The 24,962-nt window shown below is 55.4% G+C and overlaps 13 protein-coding genes across 13 annotated transcripts; 7 read left to right on the forward strand and 6 right to left on the reverse strand.

Moving 5' to 3' along the window:
- Positions 1–179: 179 nt before the first annotated feature.
- Positions 180–554, forward strand: PHYSODRAFT_265350 (hypothetical protein; the record flags this gene model as incomplete). The annotated part of the gene is made up of 1 exon (XM_009526078.1): positions 180–554. A coding segment is annotated over one exon (375 nt), but the record flags the coding sequence as incomplete, so codon positions are not given.
- An 843-nt stretch (positions 555–1,397) lies between these two features.
- Positions 1,398–3,534, forward strand: PHYSODRAFT_299301 (hypothetical protein; the record flags this gene model as incomplete). The annotated part of the gene is made up of 3 exons (XM_009526079.1): positions 1,398–2,671; positions 2,748–2,817; positions 3,037–3,534. 3 exons carry the CDS (start codon positions 1,398–1,400, stop codon positions 3,532–3,534), a joined length of 1,842 nt encoding a protein of 613 aa, XP_009524374.1.
- Positions 3,535–3,669: 135 nt separating this feature from the next.
- PHYSODRAFT_247388 (hypothetical protein) lies at positions 3,670–4,536 on the reverse strand (the record flags this gene model as incomplete). Its single annotated transcript, XM_009526080.1, has 1 exon — positions 3,670–4,536. The coding sequence occupies one exon, from the start codon at positions 4,534–4,536 to the stop codon at positions 3,670–3,672; it is 867 nt and encodes a 288-aa protein (XP_009524375.1).
- A 223-nt stretch (positions 4,537–4,759) lies between these two features.
- On the reverse strand, positions 4,760–5,146 carry PHYSODRAFT_421592 (hypothetical protein; the record flags this gene model as incomplete). Its single annotated transcript, XM_009526081.1, has 2 exons — positions 4,760–4,811; positions 4,926–5,146. Coding segments are annotated over 2 exons (273 nt in total), but the record flags the coding sequence as incomplete, so codon positions are not given.
- A 96-nt stretch (positions 5,147–5,242) lies between these two features.
- On the reverse strand, positions 5,243–5,638 carry PHYSODRAFT_494784 (hypothetical protein; the record flags this gene model as incomplete). Its single annotated transcript, XM_009526082.1, has 1 exon — positions 5,243–5,638. A coding segment is annotated over one exon (396 nt), but the record flags the coding sequence as incomplete, so codon positions are not given.
- A 159-nt stretch (positions 5,639–5,797) lies between these two features.
- On the reverse strand, positions 5,798–6,142 carry PHYSODRAFT_421976 (hypothetical protein; the record flags this gene model as incomplete). Its single annotated transcript, XM_009526083.1, has 1 exon — positions 5,798–6,142. A coding segment is annotated over one exon (345 nt), but the record flags the coding sequence as incomplete, so codon positions are not given.
- A 93-nt stretch (positions 6,143–6,235) lies between these two features.
- On the reverse strand, positions 6,236–6,841 carry PHYSODRAFT_497888 (hypothetical protein; the record flags this gene model as incomplete). Its single annotated transcript, XM_009526084.1, has 1 exon — positions 6,236–6,841. A coding segment is annotated over one exon (606 nt), but the record flags the coding sequence as incomplete, so codon positions are not given.
- Positions 6,842–11,889: 5,048 nt separating this feature from the next.
- Positions 11,890–12,741, forward strand: PHYSODRAFT_493999 (hypothetical protein; the record flags this gene model as incomplete). The annotated part of the gene is made up of 1 exon (XM_009526085.1): positions 11,890–12,741. The coding sequence occupies one exon, from the start codon at positions 11,890–11,892 to the stop codon at positions 12,739–12,741; it is 852 nt and encodes a 283-aa protein (XP_009524380.1).
- A 447-nt stretch (positions 12,742–13,188) lies between these two features.
- On the forward strand, positions 13,189–14,118 carry PHYSODRAFT_494743 (hypothetical protein; the record flags this gene model as incomplete). The annotated part of the gene is made up of 1 exon (XM_009526086.1): positions 13,189–14,118. The coding sequence occupies one exon, from the start codon at positions 13,189–13,191 to the stop codon at positions 14,116–14,118; it is 930 nt and encodes a 309-aa protein (XP_009524381.1).
- Positions 14,119–15,988: 1,870 nt separating this feature from the next.
- PHYSODRAFT_496135 (hypothetical protein) lies at positions 15,989–16,285 on the forward strand (the record flags this gene model as incomplete). Its single annotated transcript, XM_009526087.1, has 1 exon — positions 15,989–16,285. One exon carries the CDS (start codon positions 15,989–15,991, stop codon positions 16,283–16,285), a length of 297 nt encoding a protein of 98 aa, XP_009524382.1.
- A 716-nt stretch (positions 16,286–17,001) lies between these two features.
- PHYSODRAFT_461507 (hypothetical protein) lies at positions 17,002–17,571 on the forward strand (the record flags this gene model as incomplete). Its single annotated transcript, XM_009526088.1, has 3 exons — positions 17,002–17,181; positions 17,242–17,355; positions 17,455–17,571. Coding segments are annotated over 3 exons (411 nt in total), but the record flags the coding sequence as incomplete, so codon positions are not given.
- Positions 17,572–18,423: 852 nt separating this feature from the next.
- On the forward strand, positions 18,424–20,616 carry PHYSODRAFT_492478 (hypothetical protein; the record flags this gene model as incomplete). Its single annotated transcript, XM_009526089.1, has 1 exon — positions 18,424–20,616. The coding sequence occupies one exon, from the start codon at positions 18,424–18,426 to the stop codon at positions 20,614–20,616; it is 2,193 nt and encodes a 730-aa protein (XP_009524384.1).
- Positions 20,617–20,798: 182 nt separating this feature from the next.
- On the reverse strand, positions 20,799–24,608 carry PHYSODRAFT_247414 (hypothetical protein; the record flags this gene model as incomplete). The annotated part of the gene is made up of 8 exons (XM_009526090.1): positions 20,799–21,668; positions 21,747–21,857; positions 21,927–22,376; positions 22,458–22,592; positions 22,662–23,714; positions 23,796–23,974; positions 24,045–24,396; positions 24,477–24,608. Coding segments are annotated over 8 exons (3,282 nt in total), but the record flags the coding sequence as incomplete, so codon positions are not given.
- Positions 24,609–24,962: the final 354 nt, after the last annotated feature.

Consider the following 24,962-nt stretch of genomic DNA (forward strand, 5'->3'; position numbering starts at 1 on the left):
ACAATCCCGTGGAGTTGCTGATCATTGTTAGGGCATTGGTTCCCATCCCACTCAAATTCTTGCCCTGCCAGCGATCAGCTGTAAATGTGGAGGTGGCTTCATTCCGCATTCTACGCCAGTGACTCTCCTTCACCTTGAAGCTGGACCGAAGCACGTCCGTCTTGCGTGCGAGCTACGCCGCACTCGTGGTGCTGGTACTCGTAGTTGCAGGCTGCCGCGGCCTCGCAGACGCTGAAGACACCGACAAGTTAACGACGGACCAAATACTCAACACCGTCGTCGGTGGCGCCGCCACTCGCTCACTCAGAAAATGGCATCAAGACCGAAAGGCTGAAGAACGAGAGTTGGGCAGCAAGATCAGGGCAATTCTTCGGGGTAATCGCACCCCCAAGACTCCGACGCTCAAAATCTCTAAGAAGAACCCGCTCGTCGAAAGCCTCGACAGGAACCCAACCATTAAAAGCCTGGCGAACAACTCTCGCAACGAGATCGCGCTCACGAAAGAAAATGTCACGAAGATCGCGACGACGGTGGACCAGGCCCTCAGTACTTCAAGGAGATCGTCAAGATCGTATTAATCGTGGTACTTGGGTATGGGCTCGCATCAATACCCGTGCTCTTTACCTGTTTTTAGTGGGGCAGGGAATGAGGGGATAACGAAGGGTGCGCGAGAAGAAATTTTTGGGTAGCGTTCTGCTTGTGCGGCTTGTCGGCATTTTTCGTATTGATACAGGTACACAGCTGTCAATTGCTACTGCGGACTTGCTCCTGTGTGCTTGGCACTTCTGCACCTAGTGGTGCCCGAGCTGATACCGGGGCAAAATATGTGCGTCAAGGGCTGCCTGCCGTAGGTAGGCGTTCACTAACTCCATCTGCAAACACAACATTTCCTGCTTACATGTTGGCACCCTTGATATTGTGCCTCCGAGGCGAAGGCATCCATCCCCCTGCTCATCAAAGTTCACTCTGCCGTCACGCAGCCTGGAAGAAGGCAACGAGAAAGTTTCCTGCACACGCACACGCACACGCAGCGTAGCGTAGCGTAGCGTGGTGGTCTCTTGGCAGCCATCACCCACGCTCCGCTTACCATGCAAAATGACGGCCTTCAACAAGGTTGCAGGATTTTTTTCGCTAGTGTAGCCAAAGCAGCTGGTGCCTCTTCAATTCGGCTTGGCTCCACTATCCGTTCCATATCGGCGCCTTCGTGCTGTCTCTCATTCGGGCAACACCAAGCGCAGCTCCAAGCCTTTGCTTCCCTCACGGGCACAGACTGCGTCTGGAGCCGTGTCCTCGCCGTCGCTGTCTCTCCGCTCTGCTCTACTCTGGACTGGACTGCGCGCTGACCACCCGCGGCCAACATTCGTTACCTCTAGGACCTCCCCCCAATACAATAGAAGATGGCGCCGTCCGAGTGGCTGGCGGGCTGGCGCGCCGTGCACTGGGCCTGCCTGGGGGCGGGCGCCTTGGCCGCACTCTTCCTGCTGCTGCACTCGGTGACGTTCCACCGGCTCAAGCGGCGCATGGCCGACCTGCTGCTGAGCGGCATCGCGCTGGCCGACCTGGGCTTCGTGGGGCTCGAGGCGCTGCAGCAGGCGGTGCGCTCGTCCTACTTCGCGCGCTACCGGCGGGAGGACGAGGGAGAACGAGACGCGCACTATTCTACCGGGGACTTCGCGCTCACACTGGGCGCGCGCTTCAGCTTCTTCATGTCGTTCTACTGGATCGCCAACCTGTCGCTGCTCATGCGGCTGGGCAACCTCGAGGCGCTGCACGTGCGCCGCAGTCTGCTGCTGTCCACGCTGGCCTCGCTGGTCTACGGCTGCATGCACGCCATTCTACCCACGCTGAGCGGGGAGGGCGGGGGTAGTATATCCGACTCGGGCCCGGCCTACAGGGTCACTGCTGTGCTGCTGTTCATCATGCAGGCGACGCCGCTGCTCATCATCTTGGCCAACCTCCGCGCGGTGCGGCGCTCAAGACTCAACGCGTCTACCCAAGGGCGGAACGTTATCCGGAGACTCACAGGCTACTGCGTCTGCGCCACGGTGTTCACGATGCCGTACGCGCTGGTGCTGGTCTTCTCCCAGGAGCTGGTGGGCGTGGGGGCTGTTACGCAGACGCTGAACTATTTCGTTCCCGTTGCCAACGCACTGCTGTTCGGGACGAGTCTGAGCTGCTGTTGCTGCTGTGCTACGGCCACGGACGCTGCGACGACGCTGCCGAAGAAGGAGGAGAAGATGCGCCAGGACGACACTCCGTCGTCGTCTATTGACATTTCTGCGGGAGTTTTGACCGACGGAAGCGCCACGCCTGGAAGTACGGGGTATACGGGGGCTCCTACCGGTGGAGGAGGAGGTGCTCTAGGGATGAGAGACGGACTGTTGGCTGGAGGACCGATCGCTGAAATGGTGACCGAGGGTCCTGCTGTGAAGATCGGCGAGGGATCCAGTGCGGAGGTGTACAAGGCCCAGTGGCTGGGCATCACCGTGGCGCTCAAGTGTCTGCGATTCCACGCTGGCAGCAGCTCCGAAGCGGAGCTGTACATGACCCACTTGTCCGAGCTGCGAACCGAGTTCCTGGATGAAGCGGTGCTGGCTGCCCAGCTACGCCACCCAAACATCACGCTGTTCATCAAAATGGGCACGTACAAGGGGAGCTTGTGCCTCGTCAAGTAAGTGCTGTATCTATGATATGCAGGGTGTTGGTGCAGATATTCTAACCTGTGTTGTGTTGGTCCTACTACCTAGTGAATACTGCGCGCGTGGCTCGCTGCGAGACGTTCTACGTGCCAATCCACTCATGGAATGGAACACGAAAGTGCGCCTTGCTTTCGAAGCCGCAAAGGGACTGGCGTTCATGCACAACCGCGAGCCGATCTACCTGCACCGCGACCTCAAGGCCTCCAACATCCTCGTGACTGCCGACTGGACGGCTAAAATCGCAGACTTCGGCATCGCCCGGATCGCTACGGACTTTACCGTGAAGAAGCAGCACATCTCACAGAAGCTCTCGTCGCAGTCGTTCCAGTTGTTGCAGTCGATCGGCGAGAGCGTCGTCATGATGGACAACGCTGCGTCGGAGCTCATGACGACTTTCGCTGGCACGTGGCGCTGGAACGCTCCGGAAATCATGAAGAACCCGAACGAGTGCCGCTTCAACCGCGAGACCGACATGTACAGCTTCGGAGTGGCGCTGTGGGAGATTCTGACCAACGGAGCGGTACCGTTCGGCAACGTGGACTTCGACCACCAAGTGCGGCAGCTCGTGGCAGCCGGTGAGCGTCCAGCGCTGCCTCCTGCGTATCTGCGCCGTGCTCCTCCCGAGTTCGTCGAGGTCATGTGCGCCTGCTGGCACCAGCGGCCGGAGAAGCGGCCCAGCGCGCAGGACGTGATGCTGCGACTGGGGTCCCTCTCCTACACGCTGTCGAACGGGTCGGAGTTCTACACTTCGTCACAGGGAACAGCGCGCTACGTCTTCAGCGACAACTACTACCAGGCCATGGACTCCGGCCAGAGCTGCCCCGGACTGTGGTAAGTGAATGAGTTCTGCGTTTGCAGCGATATCATGGAGTGGCGTCTGTAATTTAAGTGTGGCGGAGATATAAGTCGAGGAGGGAGGGAGGTAATCAACGGAAGTTTTTGCTGTACACGTTGATTATGTTGTGTCCACTCACCGCACGCTGTTCGTGGACTCTCCAGTGGTCGCGTCCGTCGTAGCACTGTTGCTATTGCTATTGCTATGGTTGTTTCCGCCGCCGCTGCTGCTGCTGCTGCTGCTGGTCCCGCTGACCGGCAGGACGCGGTCGATCTCGTCTTCGCTCACGCCCTGGTCCCTCAGCTGCTTCCGCGAGAGCGCCAGCAGCACCTTGGCCTCGTAGCCCTCCTTCTCCGCCAGCAGCTTCTCGCGCTTGGCCTGCGCCGCCAAGATCTCGAGGTTGAGCTGCTCCCTCGCCTGCTCGCGCTGCTCCCTCTTGACCTCGAGCGCCAGTCGCTTCTCCTCGATGTCCAGTCGCCGATTGGTGAGCGACGAGCTCGCCGACTGCTGCGATGGCGACGCCGCAGTGGCAGGCACCCCCACGGCGGGGTTGACCCAGAAGTCGTCGACGTTTAATGACGCAGCGGCGTTGGCGCTGGCGCTGCCGTTGGACGCCGCCGCGTTCCAGGAGCGCGGCCGGTGCGTTCTGGCGGGCGACTGGCGCTGCTTCTTGAGTGGCGGAGCGCCGCCTTCCGCTGCGGTCGGCGCCGTGTGCTCTGCGGCCAAGGCGCCCGTCTCGATGGCCTGCTCAATCGCAGCGGACAGCGAGTCGGCGGGCGGGGCGGTGCTGCTGCCGTTGGTGGTGGAGGTGGTGGTAGTGGTCTGGAGAGTCGAGGCCACCGACGCGCGAGCCGGGCAGATGCGCATGTGAGACTGCAGGCGGTTGACAGCTGCAGAGACCTGCTTATTGCAAGCATTGCAGTCCACTTTGTCCACCTTGGCGCCGGCCACGCGATACCTGGCCCCGAAGAGATCCCATTCCTTGTTGAGTCCCCGAGCCATAGTCGCTTGGTAACAAGGCGCTCGTTATTTAGAGCCAGAGCACTACGGTACAGTAACACCTCGATAAGAAGACAAACAAAAATGATTTCTTGAACGGATTTTGCAGGACACTCACTACCAGGACACAGAAAATTGCTTTATTTGTCCAATCAAATTCCGAGTACCGATGAGATTCGGCCAATTACATTCATTGCGACTCTTGCCGTCTATGCTTGTCGGCAACACGATGCAGGCGGACTACCGGGACCCAGCTTAGTTGACCTCGACGGCGCTTTCTCGCGCGGGTAGTGCTGAGAGAGACTTCGATACTTGGAGCGCACGCTGCGTACACGCTGATGGCCTCCGACACTGTCTGGCCAGCTCGAAGTAAGTTTCTATCTGCTGCGTACATCTCGATCTTATTCATCAGATACCGGGTATCACTGAGGCGCTTCTGGCTGTTTCTATTTGGCATGTCCGCGCCTTCCAGAAGCCGAAGAGGGGGTAGACGCTTCTCAACATTCCCGCAGCGCCATAGCACCCAAAGATGCGCGGCAGAGCACTCAGGAAAAACGAAGTCAGGGTGGACCCGACGAAATCTCCCAGCCCAAAAGAAGGTAGGCAGCGCTGTTCGCTTGTCATCTGGATCCTGCTCGATGTCTTGCTGTACTTCTGACACGTTGTGCTGGCTAACTAGATCGTGAACACCGGCTTCTTCAAGGCACTTCCGTAGAGCGTCATGAAGCCCGTCGAACGTGACAGTTCCAGCGCCGATAGCACGCTCTTCCAGCTCATGAATAATATCCTTCACAATTTCGCGGCGGGATTCCTCAATCTTTTCGATAGTTGACAGCGTATTGTCTTGCAGTGCTCTCATTTGGCCTAAAATGGATACATGAGGCGGAAAGTCCGTTGCTTTGAGCTGTGTTTTAGACCCGGCGTATCCACACTGTACACGTGAGCTCAAATTCCCGAGAAGCTCTGGATCCTGAAATAATGCCGTCTCGAAAAGAGGGTGGCGAGGAGGGAGGTGCATTCTGATGTATGGCGTGTGATACACTAATGACGCGAGGCAAAACTCTCCAACAAACAGTAAATGTTCGGGTATCCCTTGAAATACCATTGTAACACCAAGTTTTACCCATTCATCTTGCTCCACAAAATGTGGCGGTAGAATTGCGAACTCGTGACTACCCGATGGATGACCAGCAACCGTTCTGCCGACATACATATCTCCAGCAGCCTCGTAGCGTAAGTAGGTATTCTGAACACCGCCACGAGACCACCCAGCACGCAAATGAACCGCGGTTGATGACGGACAAGCTGTCGACCCTGACGCACAGTACGTTGCAGCACCTTTGCGCATCGAATGAGTCCCCAAATCGTTAGAATTGACCCCTCGTCGTTTAAGCTCTGCAGCAACCTTCGCATCCACTAGCAAACGTTGCAGACATTTCCGAAATCGATCATACTGGTCCGACCCAGGGAACAGGCGGTTATCCGTGTCAAAAGAAGTTGTCGCCCAGTAAATTGCAAGCGCCAATACAGGGCAGATACTCGGTTGTAATGGGTTGGCATATACATGCCGCGGGTCTCGCGGACGGTCACCACTCTGATCGTTTTTCATATGAGCAAAATATACTCTTAGCGAGTCTCCACGCCACCCAATGTGTGAGTGCCTTACACCAAATGCGTTCGCGGAGCGACACATTAAATTCCACGATAAAATCAGGTACGCCCGGGAAAAAATGGCGTCAACTCCTGGTAGCGCAAGCAAATGGCCGCAGAGAAATTCATACAATTCAAATGACAGAGGATCCTTCCCCACTTTCACGTTCCCTTCGCCCCGCGCTTGCGTTGTAGCCAACTGTCGTTTCAACCCTTTGAAGAACTGGCGCAACTCGTTTTCCATTAGAGGCCCCATTAAACGGCCGTAGTCTATGTAGAGATTAAACAACCCAGCGCGATGGGTGTTCAGAGCCGAGTAGCTGAGCGATGAACCATCTTGCTTTCGAAGCGTGAGAAGCCACGTTTCAAAAGCTTCTGCGTCCAAACTATCAAATAGTACGGGAGGGTCGTCGTTTCTTCTGGTGAGCAGGGGTTTAATACGCCGCCGCAATTGCTTCTCGGAGAGTCCCGTCACGTCGCCGATACGGCCTGCAAATGCGTCCGGAATGAGGTTCTGATGGCTCAGAAGAAGCCACGAGATGAAGCGACAGTAGGAGTTGACGTAGGCAGCCCGTGAGCTCGGGGCGACTGTATTATCTCGAATTTGCTCTGCTTGGCGCCTCAGTTCATCGAGTCCGCTGGGTTGTGGGGGATCCATCGCTAATCGACTTATGTAGTGGACAAGCTGTCCTGCAAAAGAACAAAAGAATGGCTTTGCTTACCCTCTACCACTAATACTGGGTTTTGTATAGGAATTAAAGCCGGAAGATTTCGACTTGGAAAATACAGGACTTTCGTTCCTGCGCTAAGGCCCGTATATCTGCTAGATGTCCCGCAAATTCAGGAGAATGACAATTTAAATTCGTACATATTCGGACATCAAGGTAAAGTTAACTCGTACAAAGCACCCAAACACTCTAATTTGGTTGATTTTAGCATAAATGTTCTGATAATATACAAACTTGCTAAAACAACTGTTGAAGCAAGTAAGACTCCTAGTTTCGTCATCTAAAATGCTGCTTTGTTTTTTAAATTGCTTTTTCTTCTTCGCACAGATCGAATTTTAACTAATAATGATAGGCCCATGTTATCTGTGCCCGCTCTTTATTCTTATTGGTATTACCAACATCACCAAATGCGTTGCATCGCATTCCCCTGAAGTTGTACGTGACAGTAAGATTAATAGGAATATTTGATGTCCCGAGATACCTGCAGTTTTAACTTTTGCTTGGTGTCAACCGCCTACCCCCTAGCTATCCCGACATCAAAATATTTTAGTTTTTTGTAAAACAAAATGTACGTAAGCGGAGCTGCTTGTAAATGCTACACAGGCTCACCGATTTATCGATATTTGCTAGACTTACTGCAAAATAGTTGTTACTACCTAGAATCCATATAATCCTGCTTGCAATTGAGGATTTTCATCCACATAGGGAAACCATGGGCAGCTAGAGGGATTCATTTAGGGAGATGTGGCCACAAGTTAGAAAAATATTATCAACACGCCAATTACTGCATTTGTTTGCGCGGAATGATTTTATATTGTTCGGGCATACTCCAAATACAATGGCAATACTCCCAGTACAATATTAAACCGTGCGCCTATGCTAAAACAAAGCTTCAAAAAACTTCCGTATATATTTATGATCAAGAGTTGCTAAAATTAGTGAAATATTGTGGATCCTGTTTTGCCAGGATTTTTACGGCAACTCCAAAACGAAAATACAATATAGTATTCTATTTCCTGACCTGTAGGTGTGGCCGTACACTATCAAGGCAAATTACCGATGCTTTAGGTATCATGCTTAAGTGTGTATTAATCTCAATGAGATTAATACACACTTGAGATTATCTCATGCATACGGCAAATCAGCTAAGCTATTGGCAAGTGCTGTCAGTTCCGCTTTCACCGACGCCACCGGAGCTACGCCTCTTGCTGAAATATCGGGGGTCTTTGCGGAGACCAGTCATAATATTTGTCGGTGCGCCGCTCGGGCAGCCTCAACTGCAGCTTGGGTGCGCGCGGCGAAGTTTGCGTGGTCTCTCTTCCCGCGAGCCGGTATTTCGCCGCAGCTTCTCTAATGGCGGCGAGTCCGTCACTCGTGGGTCCTCTCAATCTTGGATCAAACATCCTCTTGTGACGAGGTCGGTGAAACATTTTACGCCCAGGTGTATAGCGGTAGCCCAGAAAGGGTTGACGAGCAAACCTCTTTGGGGAGGTAAACCCTGAACGCAGAATTCCTTGAACACAGGTTCTGGGAATAAATGCGGCCAAGGTGGCGTGGCACCTTGTGAATCCCTATCGGTGTCGTTTATCTTCGGGGAGCCTGGATCGATCACCAGGTGAGTTGTCTGTGGGGTCGAAAGCCTTGAGTTCGATGAGCGTAACGTTCACTTGTCTGAACGCACTTCTCCGAAATGGCTGAAGCTTGAAGCGTGAGTGAGGGATCAGGGTTACTACCACGAGTTAGAACCCCAGAAATACACACCACTTTCAGATAACCAATACAAATGCAGAGTTATACACAAACACACAGCCGCCCCTTATTCTTAGACCCTTGGGCGGTGGGTCGTACACTAGTCAACTAATCTGCGATCAAGGTACTGGTCAACCTTGAACGCACTTTCACACGCGCACCACCCTCAGATGAGGGAAATATACAGACCAAATACAATCCGATCCTAAACGCAGTCAATCAAACTATTCTCGGGGGCGACTGCTACCAAACCACCCGAGATATCAATCGTTAACATGAAATGGGACACTACCCTTACCTCAACGCAATGGGCCCAACTGGGAAATGGAATACGTGGATCACTTCAGCAGCCGGAGCAGACTGATCCCCACGTAATTGGACTTGAATGTGTGTGGGGAGCTCCGCACTGCCCTTGTCCTTAAAGACAGCGGACCCGATTCCTCGACGACTTGCGCAGTAGGGGGTAAAAAACTCTCTGATTGTTATCTGCTAGACTATCGCTAGGCTTTTGTGTAAAAGTATCCCTCTCGTACCGTTCTTCTGTGTTTTTCTGTGTTCTTCGCCACGCGTCTGGCGAATACCTTGACTTGAGTATACTGGAATTGTTGACGTAGACACTGTCCACTGGATTCTTGCCCAGCTTCAATGTGCCCGTGTCTTTGTGCATGACAGGCTCTTGAGAAACCTTGAACCGGCATCCTTGAAACCGGGTTTCAGAGTCGGCAGGCCTGAACGCAGTGCGTCCAAGGTCTGCGGCCAAAGGCAACTTGCGCCCAAGGCTGAAACCATACTCAGGGCCTTGCGGCCAAGGGTAGGTCGACTCTTCACTTGGTCGTGGGGCACTTGGCGGGACTTCGTCCGGGTGGCCAGCGGTCTGGACACTCTGCACTTGACTTCACTGGGGTGGCTGAGCTCCGGGTACACGAATTCGATGTGCGTTCAGGGCCTAGGCGAGGCGGGACACCGTACACGATACGTTCGTGCAGGTGTTTTCGACGGCCTCAATGTGTCAACCCGCTTAAGGACGGGGGTGGCCTGGACGGATCGAGTGCGTTCAGGTTTTCTTGTCTGAACGCAGTCTTCCAGGCCTGAAGGGCCCATCCTAGGCTTGAGCGCACTTCGCTCCGCGGAACACAGCCGAATTCCAGCACAGGTGTTGTCGCACCGTGTACAGCCGGGTTCGGGATCAGTCTCGGCCAATCAGAATGGCGGATTCAGGCGGGTCAGTAGACAGGTGATGACCGATTGAGGTAAAACCTCGCTCAGTCTCGTCACACTCGATCAGCTGTGCTACTAAGGCGACACGCCGATCACCGCGTTCAGCCTTGGCTTCAAGTGGCTTGGCGCGCTACTGAGCACTCTCGCAACTCGTGGTGCCGATCCAACACTACATTAGCGCGTGTCTTCGCAGCTTTCGCGTGCTTGGATGGAGCTTCCCTCGTGACGAAGTTGACGTACAACGCGTTGACGTCCAACGCCGTGGTTGGCAAGCCATGAGGGTGAATCGCATGCCCAACGAGCCCCATATATCATATTCTTTCTTGGTTGAATACGCTTCCGTCGTCACAGGCAGATCCCGCGGAACAAGATACTTGCACGTAAGTTTCTCAATATCCTCAACAAATGCGGCTCTGCATCCGCACAATCCGCCCAAACGCGCGAGACCTGAGCGATTACCCAGACGATTGTCACCAATTTGCGTACCCAGCGACTGCTGTTCGACCTGAGGCTTCGGGCCTGGACGATGCATAAATGACCGTATTTGCCGATGAGGCTCGTGTCGTTGTGATTTTGCATGTAGGTTCGCATGGGCATCTCGGCTCGAGAATAGGATTTTCCGACAGAGGACTGCGCCGGCAGTTAATAAACCACCGGGAGAGAGCGCGCCACGGAGCCGAGGCCAAGAAGCCGAGGCCAGGAGCCAAGCATTCGGCTTTTCGCCTCAGCCTTCGCAAGCCTCCTGCTTCAGCCTTGCACTCGGCCAACCAGCTTCGCTCTACGCACATCGATGTCGCCGACGCGCTCACCGTCATCTCCGGTCCCAGCTCCTGCCTCGGCCGCCTCAACTCGCCCGGAACTCGCACTGGAAAACGCTGGCGCCACTCCTGCTGCTCCCGCTGGGGCTGCTGGCGCCGCTCCCGCTGCTGACCCTGCTGGGGCTGCTGCCGCCGCTCCTGCTGCTCACGGCGGGGCAGCCGCGGACGTCGTCTCCGGCTCGAGATCGGTGACGGCAGCTCAAGCTTCGACCCCACGCTTGAGCAAGCGCCTGCAGAAGCGCAAGGCGACTGCTGACGCCAGGTCCGCTGACCGACGCAAGAAGCTCGCCAGACCGGATCGCTCACCGTCCGTGCCCAGCTCGACACCCACGGCAGTGCCGCCAGCAGCGCCATCTGCAGGTGCGACGCCGCTGCCTCGAGTCCAGGCGCCAGGGAAAAGGAAAGTGGGCTCGGCAGCCCGCGTTGCCTCCTTGGTCATCGACACCTCGACGGCTCGGGCGACCCCGTCTCTTGCTGAACTTTTGGAGAAGAGTGGTGGTAGCTCGACGCAGACAAAACCCAGGGCATCTGCATCTAAGAAGAAGAAGCAAGCAGCTCACGTGGCGACAGCGAGCACTGCTCCGCCACAGCGCCACTCCATCATCTATCTGGACAGTCCTCCCCCGAGGGACGACGACGCGGACTTGACTACGGGTGGCACCTCTGCGCCACCCTTTGCTGCTTCCCAACAAGGTGGACAAGGATCGCCCCGTGACGACCATGCTCAGGGCGACCATGACAACTTCAACCTGGCCTCCTTCCTGGACGGACCCTCATCGGCGGCAACAGCACCCGGTCGGATTGAGCACCGAAGCTCATTGGCAGCGAGCGCACCGGCTTCCCACACAGAAGTTGCGCAGGTCGCAGCGCAGGTCGGTTCACTCAGTGCTCTGGTCCTTGACCTCCGTGCTCAACTAGCTTCAGCCCGCAGCCTGCCTAGCCTAGGAACTACTCCATCATCAACACCGACTGTTACCACTAACTCGCAGCCAATCCTGTTTGACTCCGCTACATCTTCGACGTGGACAGTTCCGACGACAAGTGGAGAGCTCCCGCCGGTACAACTGCGAGAACTACGTTGCTCCAGCTTCCCATCGGCGGTCAACAACCGCGGCCGAGGTGATAACAACCCGCATTCAACGCACATCTTGGCCGCGTACCGGAGTATCCAGAACCTGTCCCAGTCCAATGGTATGTACACACCTCCAACCGACACAGTGATCGCTTTTAGAAATGCAGCCAGCCTCATCCCCTTCGACGTGTCAAATGCGACTGCGACCGGCTTGTATGGTGTTCGAATCGGATCGCAAGGACTTTCAATCCGACATTTCACCCCGCTATCAGCCAACGAGCGCTTGGTGCGCAGCTCAAGCAATGCAAACTTCTCCATCGACTTTAGTTCGGTGACCGCCCCTGCTGAACCCCCTACGACCTGTCCCTCGTACGACGTGATCCTACTGGCGCTGAGTGGGCTAAGCGCATTTGGCTCAGCGTTCTGGTATCCACACATGATCAGTCTGCTCGACCGACTCCGACGATTCGTGACGGACAACCAGGCAGCGGACCCCAACAACTTCCCGGACCGTGTGACCCTCACGCTGCAGTACGCCAACGTGTACCTGGGTAGGGCAGCTGGTCATCTCGCTATGGATACACCTACTTGGTGGTGCGATTTCCGCGCGGCGACTGCCGCAATCGAATACAAATCGCTTGAGTGGCTTCCCGCATTCCAAAGTCTCCCCACGACGGGCTCCGCCAACTTGGCCTCCCAATCCGTGCCCGCTCCACCGCGGCGTCCCTCGTCCACCCGACCTCCAACAATGCTGGGCCATCTCCGACAACAGATCCCCCGCCGGTCCGACGGCCCAGAGCCTTGTCTTCGCTTCTTCGGCGGAGACATGTGCTTCGGGGGCTCTCGGGACAAATGCGCGTACTCGCACCGCACACACAGATGGGACTCACCGTTGCCCCGCGAACTTCAGGCGTACATCAATCGCCAATACGGCTCCAACCGCCGCGGCCACTACGGCCCCCGCCGCAACTGACGGTGCCGTGGCGAGGCTGACTCACCTATGCTACGGTCACATATTGAGATTAACACCGCCAATACTAGTGATGCTCCTTTTACCCATAATTCTCTCGAGTCCTATCTATCGGGCACACCCAACACACCACCACCGGTACGGTCACACCCGGCCCACACCCACCTTCCGGCATCACGCCGTGAGAACAAACCATCGGCAGTACGCACACCACAATCACTTCGCCAGCCCCTCACGCGACCCCTTATGATCACCTCCCCACAAATGCCTACACCCACCACCTTCACCGAAGGTGTCACGGCATTAACGCCCACACTGATATCCTCAGGTCCTCGGGCCAATGCGGTACTCCCAACTACCCAACAACTTCAACATCAATCCAACGCTCCCCCATCGAGCGGTTCATCGACGTGGCAAGAGCCACCGCACCTGCGTCCCCATCGACTTTTAATGCCCAGTCATGGCCCGACACCCACGGTGTCGACAACGACACCGAGGCTTCCACGTCCAACCAAGCCCTGTAGGCGCGCCGCCCCCTCGACCCTCCTCGCATCCCAACTGCAATTAGAAGGTCGGCGCAGGGCTGCACTGTGGCACGACATTCGCATCAAAACCCTTCAAACGGAGTTCACCACGGTCCACCTCAAGTTTCCGTCTTCCTCGTTCCCCACAACACGGGGCCCTCCATCAGCACCACACTACCTTCTGAATCAACCCCTCAAAACAGCACTATCCAAGTATGTACGGCGAACTCAATGCTCCCTCCCTACACTCGTGGAGCTACTTCGGGGTCAAACCCAATCTGACTATCGACCCAACAAGAACATGCTACCGGGCATAATCAGCAAGGCGTGCAGCGACTACCCTCACGTGAAGCCCCTCCTTGCCGTGGCCCGCGAAGGCGTACGGGTCTCGCTAACCACACCCCTCCCCCACCAGACAACACCCCCTCGGAACCATCCTTCCGCTCGTGACCGTATCAACGTCCTACGCAAAAACATTCGTAAGGAACAGGACCTCGGACGCTGCATCGTCCTAGATCTGGACATACTCGCCCTCTGGCCGGAGGTGTACCCAAGTCCTTTTGGCATTGTCGATAAAGGCGATGACGACCCAAACATCTCCGGCCGCACCATACACGACCTCTCGTTCCCGGAGGGTTCCTCAATTAATGATCACACTGATCGGGCCACGGCCCCCATCGCGGAGTATGAGCACTGTGATGCGATCGCCAAAGAAATCCTACATCAAACGTCTCGCTTCCCAGGACATGACATCAGAATCTCCCTTGGGGAAGTTGCAGCGCATTCCGAAATCTTGGCGTTCACAGCAAATGCGCTCATCTCTTTGCTGGCACCATTCCCGAAGAGAATGCTCTAGTCAACGGCTTATTTGTGTGTTTTGGCTGGGCCGCATCACCCGGGTTTTACGGCTTAGCAGGCAACGTTATCGCTCACATCCTCGGCCGAACCTCCAAAACAATATACCCCGATGGGTTCTTCAATTCTCACTGGGCGGATGACCATGTGTGCGTCTCTGCAGACATCGGTACAAGCTGCAATGACATTGAGCAGCTGGGCAAAGGAACTTGTGACCGGACTTTAGTAGCATTCGGGATGTGGATTGTCCGGTCTGGTTGGTCTTTGACCCTCGCAGCTTGATATGGACGGATTTGGCTCTTGATGCACTCAGGGTGGCTTGCCCCGCATCGTCGAGGACAGACACATCCATCGCTTTCAGGGCGAACCAGCGGAACTTGCCCCCATCGATGGCTGTTATTTCTGATCGCCGGAGCAGGAAGAAGAAGAATAGGCACAGCACCCCCCATGCCGCTTGGTCCGAAAGGGTATGAATGTTGAGTGCTGCGAAGCATCTTCGAGAAGCTGGATCGACACGGGAGCCTTCCGGTCAGGTGGGCTGTCGAGGCTGCGGATGCCTTTTAGGAGTAGCGGATCTGTGCGTGGTCCGATTGGAATGGTCGACCACGAGCTAGGAAGAAGTGTCGGATCCCGATTAGGGTGTTCAGGATAGATGAACTTTGAATGCGGCGTCCCGAGCCGTATCCTTGGCGAAATCCCAAGATGATGAAATCGGAGATGTGGTGTAGTTGAGAGCTGAGTGGGTCCACGTCAAACCAGGGGTTTACCCTCCGGTGGGTGATGAAGGCATGCCAGACGCAGAGGGCACGTTGGTACTTTGCGTAGGTGGGCTCAGCCACGGAGTGCTCGCGCAGATACTGTGCCAGATCTGCTCGAACCCGGAGGCGTCCAACGTCGGCCGTGTCTGTGACCATGCAGCAGTCATGTTATAAATGTGGTTCGGGCAGTAGGGTTGTTAGTGCAGCGCGAGCCAGCATCCGCGAGGACATTGTCAGAACCCGGAATGCGCGAGGCAGAGAACCGGAGACCATGCTCAACTTCCCAGTATCCGAGCAGTCGGATGAGAGTTTGGGCGCGGGTGTTCTTGGAGGCCATTTTATTTTGCCACGAGACTGCTGATGTGTTGTCGACACGGAAGTGTATATGGGTTGGAGCCCGGTGCCGATTATTGGGTTGCCGCTAGAGATGGGCCCATGCGTGAACCGTGAAGACGCATGCAAGAAGTTCGCGGTAGTTGATGTCAAATTCACTGTTGTTGTCTGCATGGAACTCGGAGATGAGCAATTTCTCCCGTGGGGAGAATGCATATACGAGTGCTCGGCGGTGAGACCGATCGACGGCACATATGTCGGTGTCGGATGCGTCGGTTTTATTTGTGAGATCCGCAGGAGGGTGTGAGTGAAAGTATTCGAGAGGAACCCCATTCAGCATGGGTGAGCTGAGGATGTGTTTTCACCAGATCAGGTCTTGCCTCATGCGGTCCGTTGTGATTACGGATGACCACCGGTGCAGTGTAGACTCTGCCCGTCGGAGGCGCTGTAGAAAGGGTCGTGCGGGTCTGATGCATGTGACGACATGCCGGAGACTACCCAGGAGGGATCGGTATTGCTTACGGGTGAGGGATGTAGCGTGAAATGCCTCCGCCACCAATGCGTGGGCTTTTTGGATTTTCTGTTGAGGGATTGAGACTGTGCCCCTTGTTATGTCAAACAGGAGACCAAGCACTTTTTGCGTGGTTGCCCAGTGGGTGAACTTATCGTCATTGACAGCGTCCGGCCCGAGTACAATCGTCATTGCTGCCCGTAAGGACGCTAGGGGCTCTACTCCTCCTCCGAGCCCGGAGTGGACTTCCTATGGACTTACCGGTGGCAATGTATCCGACAAGCTCAGGTTCAGCCCAGGTCGTCTCTTCACGGCGCATCGCCAGCATTATCCAGGCCGCGACAAGCCGGAATGGAGAGAATCCCCGTGCGCTCAATACACACTCCCTCCGCTCGGGAGGGACAACGCACATGTACCGCTTGGGCGTCGACGCCCTGACAATCCAATTCCATGGTCGATGGGCGTCCGACACGTTCAAGATATACACGAGGCTGTGCAAGGAGTCGGTGACCTGCATCACTTCAAGAATGGTTAGTGGGGCAAGAACCGCCTCGACACTCCAATGACACTAATCTGAGCCTTCTCATTTGGGGGCACAGCTCTTGTCCAACTCTCGGACAGAGCTAAAGCCGGCTCCATATAGTGTCAAAGAATACATGTCGCGGTTTAGCCCCACTTCGCACGCAGGACCAAGGAGGAAATGGCTGTTGAACGGCTCCACCAAGTCGATATATGTGTGGGGGAGGGGGGTATGCATAATGTTACTGTGTTTACATGTAGTCGTGTATAGATCGAGGGAGGCTGTTCCACGAATCAGGGCACAAAACAAACGCCTAAAGTCAAAATTACGAGAACAAATAGCTTTTCAAATATTTGAAATGCTTTTCTCGGAAAAGTCTCAAAAGAATTGTGATGTAAGAGGTAAAAATAGCCATGGTCATGTGTGCGTTTAGCCCAATCATAGTTGTCCTTAGAAAGTTTTCCACCAACAACTGCTGTTTAGGGTATTTTTCGTTGCATTGTGTATTGCATTTGTGCCGACTTAGCTCCTCGCCCACTTACAATCTAGAGATCAATACAGTAGTAAAATGAAGTAAAACTTATTGAGCAATGCAAATAAGGTACTTAGTAGAGGAGAATTGTTTTGAATCGTTTGTCTAGCCAATCATTTGCAAGTTAAAGTAGCCAATCACGTACAAGTTGAAGTGGGCCGTTACGCCATTAGTTGGCGTTGATCTTGGTCAGACGGCTATTGTAGCAAGGGATAGATAGCGAAGCAGCCATGGACCTGCTGGAGGAGTTCATGCCCGGCATGGGGGACGTGTTGGCCGCCCAGGAGAACGCGCTGACGTCGGTGGTGGCCACGCTCACCTCGCAGCTGCAGCTTCTGGCGGCCGCGAACGAGCGGCAGACGCAGAAGATCACGCAGCTCGAGTCCACGCAACTGACAATGCGCCTGGCCGTGAAAAAATTGCAGGACACCCCGGCGCCGGCCCCTGTGGTGGTTGAGGTGCCCTCGGAGCCCTCACCGCCCGATTCTTCGGTCGTCGACGCACTGGCGACGCTGTCCACGCGGATGGAGCAGCTGCAGCAGAACGTGCAGCAGCAAGTGGCCGAGCAGATGCAGCAGGCGCTCGTGGTGCTACAGGGCTCGCAGGTCGTGGTCGACGACGCGCCAGCGAGGGCGCTGCTGGAGGAGAAGCTACGGGCGCTAGACGAGAAGGTGAGTGTGCAGATCAACGTGCTACGGAGCGAGGCAACGAACAGTTTGGCCGAGAAGGCCAAGCAGACGGAGGAGGCCGTGAAGATGCAGCTCGAGCAGCTCGAGAAAAGGTTCGACTACCTGTCGAGGGTCAAGATGGAGGTCAAGGAGCTCACGCGGCGCGCGGATCGACAGGAGCAGAGTATCGACGACGTCCGCACGGGAATTGAGATGCTGGCCAAGTCGCTGGGCAGTGACGACGTCGACTCGGAAACCAGCGATGAAGAGGAGGAAGAACCTCAAGAGGAGCAGGAGCAGACGACGGAGACCGAGCAAGACGTCGCTTCGATCAGGAAGAGCGCTCTCCACTTCATCCCAGTGTTTCGTTCGGAAAAGTCGCAGGAAAATGTTACCGAGGCGGTCGCACCTGCTCCAGCTCCGACGGTCGAGGCAAAGGTACCTCTCGATGTCCCCTCAGTATCCACAGAGCCGACGGACGCATCGCCACCGCAGCGTACACCATCTCGACTACGCGTGAAATCAATCGCCTCCATGTCAAAATACGTGCGACGTTCGCTGCGGAGGCTTCAGCAAGCAACGGAGCCGGCCCTCCCTGTGCTGTCTTCCGCCGATTTCGAGCCTCCAATCCCCGAAGCTACGCCCACTGACGTCCAAGCAGCAGCCCCGCCAACTGTAGTAGAGTCTTCTCCTCAACAGCCAGAGGGCGAACGCACCACTGAGATTGTTGCTGCCCCGGTTGCACCTGCCACCCCGCCACCAGTCCCGGAACCGGAGGTAAACGAAGAAGTCCATGTCGAAGAAGAAAAACGCGAAGAAGTTGCGCCGCCCGAAGAAGCCGACAAGCACGAAGACCAAGAGGTGGTCCCAGAAGAGCTGCCTCAGCAATATCGCTCGCGCATGGCCACCCAGCAGAAAGAAATGGACGAGCACGTCGAATTGTTCCGATCCTCGTCTTCATCAGGGAATTTAATCCGTCCTGCCATGCTCACGTCCGTCGTCCGCGCTCGCCGCCAACGTCGGCAGACGAGCACACGAAAGGAGTCGGACCTCCAGCTAGCCGAACAATCGCCACTATCGGGACGATCAACGAGGCCCCCGTCGGCCAATCTTGCTCTAGTCGAACCACGTCCACCGTTGACGAAGGAGCGGATCAAAGAGCTGTGGTTGATTTTACTTGCGAAACTGGTTCGCCTATCGCGGCTTCGACAACTGAACGGCATCAACGCAGAGAAGGCGCTCTTCCGTAAACGTGAGCAAATGTCGATGGGCTCGCGCGTGAAGCGGTTGGAGGAGAACACGTCGCATCTGGATGAATCGCTGGAGTATCTTGAGCGCCACATACAGGATAACAGTTCAGCCATTAACGCTCTGGACGAAAGTATCGTGGAGCTCCAGCCAGTTGTGGACAGGGTTCAAAAGATGGAGCGAACGCAGAAGTCACAGGCGCGGACGATCGTTGATATCGAGGAAAAGGTACAGGAACTGGACGTGGAAGTCCAGCGGCTACGAACATCAGCACGTCGCAATAACTCCGTGTCCTCAAATGTGACGACGGCGGTGACCAACGCGATCTCAGCGCAGCTCCAGGACGTCACTGCGAAGTTCTCCAACCAAGCTTCGGCCTTTGAGGCGTCCGAGAAGCGGCTAACTCAAGTGAGCGAGACTGAGATTCCAGCGCTCCACGACAAGATCGAGTTCTCGCTGTACACTCTGCGGCAGGAGGCCGAGCAGCGCACGAACGAGGCCGCAGTGGAGCTCCATAAGGTGGTCGAGCAGCTGCAGAATTCCCAGCGTGTTTCGAACGGCAACCAGCTTCTCCGCATCATCGACTTCTGCCACCGCATCTACCACACTTTGCTCGGAATAAGCGGCGCTATGCTTCAGTCAGTCGAACTGACTAGGGCGGAGCAGTCAGCGAAGAATCCCTCCCGCACTGCTCTCGACGTGGGCATCGAGCTGCTCCACGGAATCTTCACGCACTTGATAACGAACTGCAAGTCGCTCTTCTCGCACGAAGAAGTTGAGTCCGAGATCGACTTCCTGGTAAATGCAGCGATGGATTTCCAGAAGCAGCTTGAAAAGCTCAAAGGCCAGGCAGCTATGGCGAAGGCGGCCGCGCATGCACTTGAAACCGGTGGCAACAACGAGGGCCACGACTCCACTCCCACACCGACGAGCCAGAACTCAAGCTTCGACGACCACCTTGTATTCATCACCACTACCAAGTTGAAAGAGCTGGAGGTGGCTCTGATCACTCGAGAGACCCAAAAGGAAGGCAACCAGGTGCCAGAGTTGACGCTCTTCATGCATGACGCAGTGGTTCAGGTTCGCGCCGTCCTCTTCTTGCTGTTATTGCATGCCGAAGCGACGAGCTCACGCCATCACGTCGAAGAACTCCGCACCTCACACGCAGTCGTCCAGAGCAAGGTCGACGAGCATAGTTTCGCTATTGGTCATCTCGACTCCACCATCGCGCTGGTCAAGATGATGAACACTCGCCTTGACAGCTTCATGGAGCTGTCGTTCGCCTACGCTAAAGAGGAGGACGTCAAGAAGTCAATCGAGGAGCTCATGACTGCCAACAACGACATGCGGAATCTACTTACCACGGGCCTGGATGCAACGCGCAGCGAAACTCTTGAGCGCGACGGACTGCTCGGAGAGGAGATGAACCAGCTCATTGCACGCGTGAGCAAGAAACTCGACAAGGACGAGCTGCTCTGGACCCAGGAGGTTCTTGAGCGGCAGGTGCAGAACGTGGCAAACTCTTCTCTCGATGAGCACGACCTCATCGATATCCACCGCCGTCTTCGACGCAAGGTCGACAAGAATCAGCTCAAGTCGCTTCTCCAAGGCCACCGCGGGCGGTTGGAGCCCGGAACGAGCTTCGCGAGGAGCATAACCAGCATTGCCACCATTGACGAAGGTAGTCCGAAGTCGGCTCCACTCATTGGCGCCAAGTGCATTTCGTGCCAGGGAGAGCTCCCTCCAACGAAGGCCATGATCAAAAATGTCGTCCGCGATGAAGTGATGCACGAACTCGCCAAGTCTCGAGCGCAGAAGCTCCCACCGTCTTCTGTAGCTGCCTTCAACGCCTCCAGCCACCGAAGCATGGACGCGTTCAAGAAGGAGCTCCTCCTGGCATCGCTGCAACAACAGAAAAGCAAACAATAACAAGTAAAAAAGATAATCATGAAGTACGCAACAAGCACAGGTGTCCATTCCAATAAATAAAACATACTGCCACCACTTTCCCCTCGAGCAGTGCGCTTGTCGTTGGATAATTTCCAGGAAACGTTTAGGTACGTGCTGTACGTCCTCGAGAGTCGCGACTAAAACACCCCCGCAGCCACGAGGATGGCCTGAAGAAGTTGGGAGGCGATTTCTTTCACCAGAATCATGCTGTTCTCGTCCTGGGCGAGCGCATACACGATCGGGCGGAGGTTGTACTCGACCAAAAACTGGATCGGAGACGTGTGAGACTCGAAGAGGCTCTTGAGCATCTTGAGCAGGTTCTTGCGAACGATGGCCTTCGGGATGATTCGCAGTCGCTTCAGAATCTCCATCACAAACATGCCGCTGCGTCCAAGAGCCTGGTTGAGCCGCACTGAACGGCTCATAATCTCCAACAACGGCTCTAACAAGTTCTCCAGTTCCGTGTCCTGGGCGTTGTGGAAGCACAGCATTATCTTTAGCAGGTTCTCCGGCACGAGAAGCACGTTCTCCATCTTCACAGTGTCGTGCACAAGCCACACGCTGATGGACTTGATGGCGTCGATCTGCCAGTACTTGTCCTCGAGCAGCTCCAGGAACAGGGTCACGCTGTCGTAGGTCCACAGATGCGCTCGTGCTGTAGGCGACGCATGCGCCAGATCGCACAGTATAGGAAGCGCAAACTGCTTCAGCGGACTCGAGTTCCGCACCACCTTGATGAGTGACGGGATGACGCCTGCCTGTGCCGCGTGAGTCTGCCGGTTACGGTTGATCCGGCATAGGTAGAACATCGACTGGAGCACGATGTTCTCGACCTCTTTCCGCCTCACGTCGGAGATCGAGGGGCCTTCCGCTTCTTGCTCGTTCAGCAGACGAACCAGGGTTGGGATTGCCCCCGCCCGGTCCAACTTCTCGAGCGTCAAGGGCTCCATACTCAAGTTTCGAATACACTTGAGAATCTTCAGCATAGCGGCGACGAACTCATCGGAGTGGCGAATGAGAGGTAGTGTGCGCTTGTTTTTTCTCGGCTGCTCCTCTGAATCAAAGAGCTGTGCGCCAGGATGAATGGCTTCCAGCAGACCTTCTAACACAGCGCCATCGCACATGTGTTCTTTGACCACGGCATCGCCCTGAGAAAACTGCACGAAGATATCGCACGTCTTGTGAAGCTCTCTCATGGTCCACTTTGGCGCCGATCCGCTCTTGAGATCGGTCTTCTTTGCAGATAGCTTCGTAGACGACGCTTGGATCCTTGTGTCATTCGATGATACCGATGTGACAATCTCTGAAAACACGACCACAAACTTCTTGAGCAGTCCCGCCTTCACAAAGAGACGGCAGATGTCGTTCTTCGGGATGGTTTGGATGCTGAATACGCTGAAGATTCCGTCCAGAGCAATCCGAAGCAGGTCCACATCTTCGTCAAGGCTGGATGATTTATCTCCCAACGTCAAGAAGTCAACCAGCACAGGCAAACCTCCACACGCAATAAACATTTGCAGCGTCAATGAGCTTGTCTTGCAACACTGGCGCACAAACTTGGCTGCCTCCATCCGCACAGCAATGGAGAACTCGTTGTCCTCCGAGCTGTCCATGCGGAACCCGCGTCCACTTTCACCGGGTAAGTAATAAGGGTTATGCTGCTTCGTGAGCTTGATGATCACGGGCACCAGGCCAACCAGCGCTAAGTTTTCCTGAAATTTCTTGTAGCCCTCCACAATCTATACAATACAAAATATACAAACACAAACCAGGAATGAGCTACTCTGACACCTAATGCAGAGCTTCGCGCCAGAACTTACAATGTTGATAACTCTGAGGACAGCATGAAGGACGTCCATTTTCTTCATCTCCAGCGCCTCCATGATGTTCGGCACAACACCAGGTTGAGACATCAAATCCCTCCTTAGGGTTACGTTCTGGTCAAACAGCTCCTCCTTCAAAATGGCAAAAGGTCAATGTCAGCAACTCCAGCAGCATCGGCACAAATCTACTTGCGCTCTTACCAGATTATTACAAGCATCGAGGATGACTTGGTCCTCCATGCTTGGATCCAGTAAGGACAATAACTCCACTACTCGCGCCGTCGCCTTTTGGTTTGTGTCTCGGGCAGTCGAGTAATCGAAGTCCAATTCGTCGTCAAACAAGTTGTCGTGCGCACTCCCGCCCGACGACGACCCAGCACCACTGTCTCGGTTGCTACCGACGCGAAGCACCAAACCTCCCGCATTCCCGTCTGCAAAGTCGAAATCGCCATCCATGTCGTCCTCCTCCTTGAAGTCGCTCTGGCGCTTATTGCCTGGGACTACGGTGGCAGCGAGGGGGTCTGTCTCCATCGCGCGCTGTTGCTTCGCCGCCGCTTGTAGAAGTTGCTTCTCGTCGATATCGTCAAAAGTAAGATCTTCCTCTGGGTCTTCGACGAACTGCTGGAGCTTTGCAATCCGATTTTGAGCTGGGATCAGCGACGACCGATCCCACGAGTTCATCGTTGGTCGGTCCATTTTGTTTTGGCTCAAGCTAATCCCGCTGCTGTTCAGGCTAGCATCAAGCACGGATTTGCTCTCTAATACAACCGAAGTTTCGGGCTCGTCTTCGTCCCACACGTCGTCGTTAAAGAGCGCGTTCGCATCTTCCTTCGACAACTGAAACTTGGGTTTACTCGGAGCTGTTTCCTGCGGAGTCTTCGCCTTGCTGGCCTCCCCGTTTCCCTCATCCCTGAGCACGAACGGCGTGGGGTTCGAATCAACGCCGAACTCATCATCCCAATCCTCCACATCTTCGTCAGACTGCTCCTGCGTAGCACTAAGAGAGCGCGAGCTTTTGCCTGTTGCAGGTGCAGGTACTTCTGCTGTAGACGAGCTTTTCTCGTAGAGTTTGATCGTGTTCAGCACAGCGTCACGATCGTTGGACGACGTGACGCTCTCGGCAACCAGTTGTGTGCTTTGCTCCACCTTGTTCTTCGGAATTTGTGCGATCCACGGGTGGGCAAGAAGCTCCTCAGCTGACGCTCGCAGTCGCGGCTCTTTCATGAAGCACTTCATGATGAAATCATGCAAAGCCTATTGCATCGAATACAAACAATAGTAACAAGAATCAGCAGTGCCCTTAATCATCTAGAGAAAACTCGGCAGCACATTTACCGGAGACATCCGCTGCGGAAGCGGCGGGTGATCTTCTTGCACGATACGGAACAGTGCAGCCATGGGTGCCAGGTCGAAGTACGGCGGCTTTGTCGTCAGTACCTCGATGATTGTGCATCCCACGCTCCAGATATCTGACGCTGAGGACCAGCCCGCCATCTCAATCACTTCCGGTGCCACTGCAGTACAGACACAACCAATTCGTTAGCCAATTAATTAGCCTTTTGACCTCGCCGTTGCTCGACGTACTCCAGTACGGCGACCCCACGACCGAGTTGGCCTTCTGCGTCTCGTTGAGCTTGATAGCCACGCCAAAGTCCGCCAGCTTCACCAGTCCGTCCTTGGTCGTCAGGATGTTGGCTCCCTTGACGTCTCTGTGCAGCACACCCTGCTCGTGCAGGTAGGCCAGTCCTCTCAGCACCTGCGTGATGTACATGGCCACGAGCGTCTCCGACAGCGAGCCGAACTTCTTGACGAACTGAGCCAGCGAGCCGTTTTCCATGTACTCGAGCACAATGTAGAGGTAGCCCTGCGTCTTGATGGTGTCGTGGTACTTGACAATGTTCTCGTGGTTGAGCTTGCGCAGCAGACTGATCTCCGTCTGTAACGTTGTAACATACAGGATAACTGCTTTGTCAGTCTGCTGCAAAAAGTTCTATCCAGCACCTCCTTATCCTGTACCTCAATGGACAGCAGTTCGTCCTTGTCGATATCCCGCAGCGACACCTGCTTGATGGCCACAGAGCGTCCATTGCGCAGGTCCAGCGCGCCGTAGACGACTCCGAAGCCTCCGCGCCCGATTTCCGCCCCCAGTTGCTGTATACAGACACATACAAGATAAGCCACCTGCACTAAACCTGGCACCCATACTACCCTGTGTCAAATGGACAGGATAACGTACGTAGTGCGTGCCCACTAGCCTGACTTGCTCCTCCACGACCTTCCTGCCCCCGCGGCCGCTGGACGCCAGGCTGCTGCTGCGGCTGCTGCTCGGGCGCGATGACTGCTGGCTGCTGCGCGATCCCCCGGACGCCGCCGCGCCCGCACCGCGGCCCGGGCTGCCGCTCGTGCGCACATGGAGTCCGCTACTGCTCATAGGGGCATCGCTACAGTCGCTAATCGCGAAATGCTGAAGGTGGTGTATGCCACATCAAATAAATGTATCCA

The sequence above is a fragment of the Phytophthora sojae genome (assembly GCF_000149755.1).
Source record: "Phytophthora sojae unplaced genomic scaffold PHYSOscaffold_3, whole genome shotgun sequence".
Taxonomy (NCBI): Eukaryota; Oomycota; class Peronosporomycetes; order Peronosporales; family Peronosporaceae; genus Phytophthora; species Phytophthora sojae.